We start from the raw sequence: 9,446 nt of genomic DNA, 5'->3' as shown, positions 1-9,446 counted from the left end.
CCTCTCTCCAAGATGGCCAGTGATAGACCCTCTCTTTTATAACTTCCAGATTCCTTTGTGAGATGACTCACAGATGAGCCTTACTAGATGATCCGTTCCTTAAGTCAGGCACTGAAGACCTATATTGGTATTGTAACATGCTTTATCTCAAAATAGCATCCTTTAATAACTTTACTCGTTTATCTATGGATGTGATGTTTCATACAAAACATGTCTTGTAAGGTACCATATAAATAATGATGATCCATTGAAACTTATTGTTTTGTCAAAATAGGGATATCATTATTGTGTATGAAATTATGAGATTGTTATTGAAATATGTTGTATGTCTGGGAATTGCCCACAGCTAGTTCAACAGTGACAACAAAGGTGGTGACCCACACCCAAATGAGCATTAAGTAACCATCATAAGCCATTGACCAGCAAGGGAATTGTAAACAAGAGAGTTACAATTCTGTAAGAGAGAGTTATGCAAACACTACACAATGAAGATTGCTCAACTCTATGACTCATCAAGACCCACCAGGACATGCCTTGGCCAATATCTTCTCTGGGACTTGAATTGGGATGGAGATTGCTCCAATAGGAGATGAAGAGTCAGTGCTCAAGGTAGGGGCAGCATGTGGACACCGGCCACCCCAAAAGCTGCAGGAATGTGCTGGCCACTTCTGGGAACAGTGCAGAGTGAGGACAGGCAGCCAGCCAGCCTTAGCCCTGCTACTATATGCTGAAGGTAATGGCCAGTGGCCCCAGGCCTATTTACATCACTTAGAACCCTAGACAATTGTTCTCTTTGCCTTCCTGTCAGTGGGACTGCCCACATAAAATAGAATTCAAAAGCTATATTTAGACAAGCTTCCTCAAATCATCAAAATAACATTACACAGAGAAAAGAAAAAAAGTGAGAGAGTTTACTTTAAAACATTTAAACATCCTTGCAAATTGTAGGACTGGAATTTAAAAGCTGTCGTGTAGACTACTGTATCATTCACACCTCTTGAGCAGCTGAATTTCCCACTGAATGTTCCTGTCCTGCTTTCCATCCCCTCTCATTTAAACAACAGAAGCTTTGTAGTCCCAATAGATGTAATTTATTCCATGTGTTAATTTTCTTTTTGCTTAAGAATTGTTTTAAAATCACTTAAGTCTGTTTTCTAGATCAGCTGACAGAGATCTGAAAAGAGAATATTTAATGAAAAAAACCTCTGTGTTCACAGCATTTAGGGTGTGGTCTTTTTCTCAGGAGGTCCAAGAGGGTTAGAGTGACCATGCAGCTTAACTCAGGGGCCTAACTTTTCCATTCTCATGTAAATATTTATGACTAAAATCCTAGTTACTAAACTGAGGACTACAGTTCTGGTTTATATAAAACATATTTGGCAAAGCTCTCATGCGTAAAAATATGTATTATTTTGGCCACACTGACATAAGTGATTTGATTATTTCAAGTCTCTGTGGTTCTCATTTTATTTATGTATTTATTCCAGTTATATTAGTTGTTTTCCTATTGGCTAAGACAACTACAGCCTGCCAAATGATTATGAAGTTACATAAGGCTCTGTCTGAAGACTATATAAAGCCTTTTTTCATTCTTGCAAGAGAGAGAAGTCTATCAAAATGCAGGTCTGCGGCTTCAGGCTCATTCATGCATGGAGATTTATTTCAAGACACACTGAAACCTGAACTAGTGCTGACATATTTACTAGCCAGTATTTCAGCTATCAACCTAAGTCGTGAGTAACTGCTACTGCACGTAGCTTCTGTGCACTATGGAAAATTTTTCATTTCCTGAGCAAACCAATGCATATCAGACTGAAAGTCTTTTTCCTCAGCTTGTCCTGAGCTTGACAAATAAGTCAGATACACTTGGAAGACCAGAAAGAGATGAGCAATTAGCTCAGGTAGAGATTGGTGTGTTGGGAATAATATTTGTGACAGCATCTGTGGGCAATTTTATTCTCATACTGGTACTGTGGAGGAGAAGAAAGAAGTTGTCTAGGATGTATGTATTCATGCTTCACCTGAGCATTGCGGACTTAGTGGTAGCATTTTTTCAAGTCCTTCCCCAATTAATATGGGACATCACAGATGTTTTTATGGGGCCAGATGCACTCTGCAAAATGATCAAATATTTGCAGCTGTTGGGCATGTTTGCCTCTGCTTATATGATTGTGGTCATGACAGTGGACAGATATCAAGCTGTATGCTATCCCATGGTCACTTTCCAAAAGAAAAGAGCTCTTTGGAATGCTGCCATTTGCACTGGCTGGTCTACATCTCTGTTTTTTAGTCTTCCACAAGTATTTATCTTTTCTAAGACTGAAATATCTCCAGATATCTTTGAATGCTGGGGTGAGTTCATCCAACCATGGGGCTTAAAAGCATATGTGACTTGGATTTTTGTAGCTATTTTCTTCATTCCCACAGCTATCCTTACGCTATGCCAGGTTAAGATCTGTAAAATAATACAAATGAACATACACGTGAAAAAAAGGAATGACTCTGAAGTAATAAATAAGAAGCAAATCCTGTCATCCCAAGCAAACAGTATTAACTATATTTCAAAGGCTATGATCAAGACTGTAAAAATGACAGTGGTGATAGTTGTTGCATATGTCTTGTGTTGGACACCTTTCTTCATTGTACAGTTGTGGTCTGTATGGTACCCTAGTGGTGTTACTGAAGGTAAGATACTCCTTTTACTTATAAATAACTATGGTAGCTAATCACATTGCTAAATTTTCTCTTTATATATACATATTATTTAGACTGAACTATGTATAATCATTTTATGCATGATTATATGTAAAGGACTAGTTTGTTTGCATACTCTATTAATGTACAATAGCTGATAACATTTTACATTGCATAATCAAAAATAATCTTAAGGGTTACTTTGTGTGTGTGTGTGTGTGTGTGTGTGTGTGTGTGTGTGTGTGTACACATGTTTACACCTATGCTTTCAATAAGGCTTTCCTGAAGGGAAGGCTAACCAAGATTATTTAGAATTTAATTATTAGTAAACAACACAGTCAAAATCTTGTAACTTTTATCAGTATATACATTTAGAGAATATGTAATAATATGTAATAAAAACAAGCCTAATATACAAAAGAATAAAATGCTGTATACAATATTAATATTTTCAAAATTATATTGCTATTCTTCTTGAAAATTGATTGCCAAATTTATTTCTGAAGTTCAGTTGTTTAGAGATCAAATACAGGCAAAAATAAGAAAATGTTAGACTATAATTGTTTTCTGAAAAGATCTTGTTATGATTTTTGTTTTAAAAATTCTTTCTACAGGCATGCATTTCTGAGATTGTATTTTCACAGATTAAGGTAACAAGAAACTACATTAACATTTAGATTTATATGGAGTAAGAAGAGTTATACAAAATATCTATCTCTGAAATAAATCTTACGGATTTGTAGCTACAAAGTTTTATATACTGTTGGTAACTACAGAATTACAATCTTTTTTAGCCATTAAATGAACTGAAATCTTCTAATGTTATTTTAACATTTTTTTCTATTGCAAAAATGGTAAATGGATCCTATGACAGTTAAGTCAATTCATTTAATAACAGGCACATCACAGAGCATCAATTTATTACTACTCTCTGAATTGTCTTATTTATACCCATATCTCTCCAATTATTTCATTCCAGGTGCAGCATTTACCATTATCATGCTTCTGGGAAATTTGAATAGTTGCGCCAATCCATGGATTTACATGTATTTTTGTGGTCACATTCCATATTGTGCCAAAAAGCAGTCAAAGACCATCTTATCTCAGGAAGAATCTGTGATGACAGGAAGCATTAATTTGGTAGATGGGGAACCAGAAGAAAACCTAACTTGTGTATAAATGTAAACTTCTTTTTCTTGCCTTAGCTCTTCAATTACTTTCAAATTCTATGTGAATATTTTATCCCTATCCTTTGTTATCTGAGGGGTGAACTGAAAAATTGTACTTCACTGTATAAATATATTTTCTTATATATTGTAGAATACACTGTATCGTAAGATTTCCCTTGTTGTGCAAGCCTGATTTTTAACACTTAAATTGTACTAGAAAATTTGAAATGAATTAATGTAACTATTGTCAAAGATATGTAGAACTATTTTATATAATTCATTTTCATCTACAAAAACTGCTTTCTCTTCTCTAATTTTAGATTTCTACAAGAGCAATGATAATGATGTTGTTGGAGAGGAGTATCTTATAATTAGATTTGAATGTATGATATTGAAATTGAACCATTAATAATTTGAGATTGTAATGAAACTAGGAAAAATATTTGAGAAACCTTGAGAAGGCATCAGAGAGTCACCGTCAACTGTGATTAATAGCAAGTTTAATTAAACACTTCAAAATATGTGGAGGCATTGCAGAATTAAATAGTCATAGAGTCTTTATACATTGCCCTTGGAACTCTGGACATTTACTTTAGGTTCAAATAACATTGTGGGTGACCAGTGCTCAGCTATGCTGGTAATGTTCCAATGTAAGGAGAATGGTAGCCTCATTGTTGGTCCCATTTATATACAATACAAAATCACCACAGAGGATTAGATTTTTCATCAAGTCACCTGATGCACATACAAGTATGCAATAAATTTGCAGCCACTTAAGTGGACATAATGGATGTGTTTGTACTATTCTGGGGTTTCGCTTACATGTTGTTCAGTATGTCCTGTGTGCTAGCACCTATCTGCTATTACTGAATGTGTATCTAGGACATGCAGCTTGACTGGTGATTCCTGAACCATATGAGCTTAACACAGAAGAAAATAAATATTTCACCTCCATGGTAGAAGTTAGTCACTTACTCAAGATCTGCGGTACCTTTACCTAGTGTGCTGTTTGCTGGCTGATGTGTAGACCCTATGCAGATTGGTATTTCTTCCCTTTTTCGGTGTCTGCAGACTATTCAAGAGAGCGTGGAATGGAATATTAGCAGATCTGTTACAGGCCAAGACAGAGATACATTGGCAAAGGATCTCTGGGGATGTCTGTACATCATCTGCTGTATATCTAGCTCAAATCAGTACTATTCTTCGTTTTCATGAGTGCTACCATTCTCAAATGTTCATAAAAGTATATTTGTCATTACAAATATTTGTGATTAATTTTGTCAATTGGATTTTCAGAGAAACATATATCATATGCAGTCAGTTTAAATTAATTATAGATAAAAATCTATTCCTAAATAACATTTGGTTGTTGTTATTTTTTGTTTGTTTGCTTTTGCAACTCAGGCACAAAGATAAAGACAAAACCCACAATCCCACAAATCAAGAAAGAAGATTGTTCTGGTTAAAACAGTGGTGGGGAACCTACAGCTCATGGGCCACATGTGGCCTATTGGGGTTCCACCTCTATCCACATACCCCCTCTCTTCCTTCTTCCCCCAAACCTCTTGCACATTAGGGCACAGAAGCCTGCACTTAACTTCTCCTCCCTTACTCTCCCAGCACTTTTGGAGTGCCATGAATCAGATGATTTGTGCTCCATCCCCAGTCCTCTCCGTTCCTCCTAGAGCTTGACTACTGCAAGTTTTTTGGTTTTATAAGTTATATTAAAAGTAAGTATGCAAACTCTACAAACATGACACATGCTGAGCTAGATCGTTGGCTGGTGTAAGTCAAAATAGCACCGGATACATTAATAGAGCAATACCAATTTACTTCAGCTTGTAGACCACAAAGTTTTACAATGTTTCATGAAATGTAGCTTAATTGTAGTGTAAGAATGAATGTTAAACAACTATAACTCTGCCAGCTGCCCTTCTCTGGTTAGCAAGGAAGAACAGTCTTCTAGGCGCTTAATAAAGATTCATCAGTGTAAGAAGTTTAGGCCAGCAACATGGCTTCCCTTTGAGCCAGAGGAGAAAGGGCCCTCTAAGACCGCTGGGTGGGTTGGTCCAGCCTCAAACAGCCCTGCCCACAGGAAGCAGGGAGGTAGGACCCAGGGTATAAGAGCTTAGTGTTCAGTTGGAGCCCAGCAGCCAAACAGGCCAGACGCTCGGTCCCTGCTCCCTCAGCGAAGGGCCCAGACACGCTATGCCCGACGGGAGGACTGGGTTGGGCCTCCAGGACCCCTGCCAGCCCCTGACAACTGGCTTGGACCAATGAGACTGCTGCTACAACCCAAAGACCCGCTGAGGCCTCTGGGACCCAAAGACTGGACCAGTCCACTTGGGCCCCTGCTGGCGCCAGAGCTGAAATCGATGGACACACTGCCAGCACCTCCATCCCCAGCTGACCCCAAGGAGCAGCGCATGAGGCAGGTAGGCCCTTAGGGGGAACTGGGAAGTCGCCCAGGGACAGCTGACCCCGGGGTGGCTGAGGAGATGGAGATCGGGCGGGCAGCATGTTGCAGCTTGGATTCCCGCTGACTCTCAGACCTGGCTCAGCATGTTGCGGTCCAGATCCCCGCTGACCCAGTAGCTGCTGCGCTGTCACTGCTAGGGCCCTGGGCTGGGATGCAGTGGAGTGGGAGGGCCTGTGTTCTCCCTGCCGCCTCTCCCCTTGAGTGGCAGGCTTCCCCCTATGGGGGCAAAACCCCTGCGCTTGTTGGCTGTCCGCCAGCTAGGAGACCCAACCCACACCTGGCTGTGACCTGGCTGGGGCTTTAAACTGTTATCAAGCCTCCCCTGGTAAACTTTTGTCTTTCTGACCCAGGACTGGGCCTTATAAACTGCTTGTTTATAGACTGTGACATTGCAATTGCCCTTTAAAGGGGCAATAGAGGGAGTCAGTGCTGTCTCCCGCTGATGTTGACTCTTTACAATCAGGCAAACTGCTTGTGAATTGTATCCAATGTCAAGACAGAAAGAGATTAGAAGGATTCTTGTGATTCAGCATGATCACGCTGTTACTCTTAGGAGTAATTAGAATATAGATTGTATTATAAAGAAAATATAATGAATGAATTAAAATTTTCTATTAATAGAAGCTTTGTATTAGGAATTAGATTGATACCTTTTGTATGGATAAATGTATCCCTTTTCCCATGTGTGGAAAGATTGAGTAGTTCCTGGGGAAAGGGAGTGAATGAGTTTGAAATGTGATTCTTTGGAAAGATAACAACTCAAAGGCTCACCAGTTTCAGAATTCAGATGGTCAAAGCAGGGGAAGAAGAAGAAGTCATAAAACTCAGAGGTACCAAGATATCATACATTGGGACCAATACAAAGCAGACCAAAGAAAGACATATGGCCGGCCCTGGAGTGTTAAGGAGCAAGTGCCCTTTTACAAACAAGATACTCTTGAAGTAAAGACTGGAAAAGAACCACCAACATATTGATGTCAGATGGCAAAGAAGAACGACTTTCAGATAAACAGATGTTAAAATGGTGACTGATTAAGAGCTGATGCACCAAAATGTATAGACCTGAATGGAAGAAAAGTCCTATAAAAGATGGGGTGTCTTGCATGAATCTCTGGTCTTGTCTTGTCAAAGATCGGAGCATCGGTCCGGACCAAGAGAAGGTCCTGCTTTTAAGCAGGCTCCTGGCACATGCTCCCTCTGTAGACCTGCCCGCCCTGCCTGCTGTCTCCTACAAAGCTCAGACCCCCCAGTGGATAGGGGCTGCTACCACCCTGTGCTGCTGCTTCTGCATCAGAGGCAGCAGTGTGGGGCAGCAGGCAGCCAGTCTGCATGGGGAGCTGGTTTTTAAACTGGCTCCCTGGTGGACTGGCTGCCACCTGCCATCCTGTTGCTGCCTCTGATAGAGAGGCAGCTGTGCAGGTTGGCAGGGGGCTCCACGGGAATGGGGCTTGAGCACACTAGCTGCCCCAATGGACTATTGAACAGTCAAATAACAGCTAAAATTTCATGTGGTTACATGACTATTCAATTACATGATATCTAACATCCCTACTGTCTGCAGTTCATTCTTGATATATTTCAATTGTGAAACTGACTTTTCTCCTGAGCAGTTTGTTACCATTAGACTAAAAAAAAACGCTGCAAAATTGTTTCTACATTAGGGAATGACAACTGAATCTTAAGTTGGACGATGATGTAATTTTCTGCATAATATTCCTTGATATAGGCATCGAAGTGTTTTATTTCCCCAGTGAGGTTCACATCAACTTCTTTGAGATAATTCTTCATCATGAGCATTACTCTTTCATTTAGCTATTTCTTGGATGTATTCAAATAAATAAAAAATGACAAACTGTTTGCCACATTTTCATATATAATTACTTTTTACTTTGGTATCAAGTGCATCCATTATAGGGATAAAGGATTTCACCCAAAATTTGTTTCTTTAAGGAAATATTTCATCAGCATTAGCTGCATCACCATCATAGACTTTTTTTATTAATTCTTTTCCATCTACACATTTATAGTCCATATCAGGCAGGTTTCCTTTTGCTTTTGGGTAGCACATGAAGCAGAAAGCAGACTGTATACTACATACAGTTGTACATAGGTAAAGATCAAAAGAAGTGGGAACATACTAACTCTTAAGAAAATGAAGGAAAACAGGAATGAAGGCACTATAGAATCATAGAACACTAGAACTGGAAGGGACCTCAAGAGATCATTGAGTCCAGTCTCCTGACTTCATGGCAGGACCAAGCACCGGCTAGCCCATCCCTGATAGACATTTATCTAAGCTGCTCTTAAATATTTCCAGAGATGGAGATTCCACAATCTCCCTAGACAATTTATTCCAATGTTTAAGCACCCTGACATTTAGGAAGTTTTTCCTAATGTCAAACCTAAACCTCCCTTGCTGCAGTTTAAGCCCATTGCTTCTTGTCCCATAATCAGAGGTCAAGGAGAACAATTTTTCTCCCTCCTCCTTGTAATACCCTTTAGATACTTGAAAACTGCTATCATGTCCCCTCTCAGTCTTTTCCTTTCCAAACTAAACAAGCCCATTTCTTTCAGTCTTCCTTCATAGCTCATGTTCTCTAAACCTTTAATCATTCTTGTTGCTCTTCTTTGGACCCTCTCCAATTTCTCTAAATCTTCCTTAAAATGTGGTGCCCAGAACTGGACACAATATTCCAACTGAGGCCTAACCAACTCAGAGCAGAAGAATGACTTCTTGTGTCTTCCTCACAACAGTCCTGCTAATGCATCCTAGAATCTTGTTTGCTTTTTTTGCAACAGTGTCACACTGCTGACTCATATTTAGCTTGTTGTCCACTATGACCCTGTCACGGGGTACGCCCCTGGCGTGGGGTGAGTCTCCCTCTTAAGGTCCCATTGCCCGCTCTGTCAGGGGGAATACAACCCTAGCAGTCCCAACATAAAAGTTCCTGCCCCTCTATTAGGGTAAATACAGCTTTGGCGGCCTAGCTGTTCAGAGAAGCTTCTCCTGGCCTGGGGTTTGATTATCCAGGGAAGGGAAAATGGGTGGTAGGGGACCTGGACTCTCCCTCTCCACCGGGACCCAGCCCAGGGCCCTTTAGGCA

At 39.9% G+C, this 9,446-nt stretch overlaps 1 protein-coding gene across 2 annotated transcripts; it reads left to right on the top strand.

Annotated features, from left to right (window-relative positions):
* Positions 1 to 1,340: 1,340 nt before the first annotated feature.
* Positions 1,341 to 8,181, top strand: LOC102460028 (oxytocin receptor B-like). 2 transcript variants are annotated; one of them, XM_006122504.5, is made up of 3 exons: positions 1,341 to 2,685; positions 3,674 to 3,875; positions 4,184 to 8,181. In XM_006122504.5, the coding sequence occupies exons 1-2, from the start codon at positions 1,770 to 1,772 to the stop codon at positions 3,871 to 3,873; spliced, it is 1,116 nt and encodes a 371-aa protein (XP_006122566.2). In that variant the 5' UTR covers positions 1,341 to 1,769; the 3' UTR covers positions 3,874 to 3,875; positions 4,184 to 8,181. The 2 variants fall into 2 exon arrangements, with proteins under 2 accessions (XP_006122566.2, XP_025040153.2); XM_025184368.3 differs by having other exon boundaries at positions 3,674 to 8,181.
* Positions 8,182 to 9,446: the final 1,265 nt, after the last annotated feature.

Source organism: Pelodiscus sinensis, chromosome 1 (assembly GCF_052426305.1).
Source record: "Pelodiscus sinensis isolate ZL-2025 chromosome 1, ASM5242630v1, whole genome shotgun sequence".
NCBI classification, from domain to species: Eukaryota; Metazoa; Chordata; order Testudines; family Trionychidae; genus Pelodiscus; species Pelodiscus sinensis.
The sequence above is the reverse complement of the archived record's forward strand: the minus strand, read 5'-3'. Positions and strand labels throughout refer to the sequence as shown.

Excerpts from the sequence above, each read along its gene's own strand:
- LOC102460028 (XM_006122504.5), top strand. The coding sequence starts at position 1,770 with ATGGAAAATTTTTCATTTCCTGAGCAAACCAATGCATATCAGACTGAA. Across the intron at positions 2,686-3,673 it reads CCCTAGTGGTGTTACTGAAG|GTGCAGCATTTACCATTATC; the intron begins GTAAGATACTCC and ends ATTTCATTCCAG.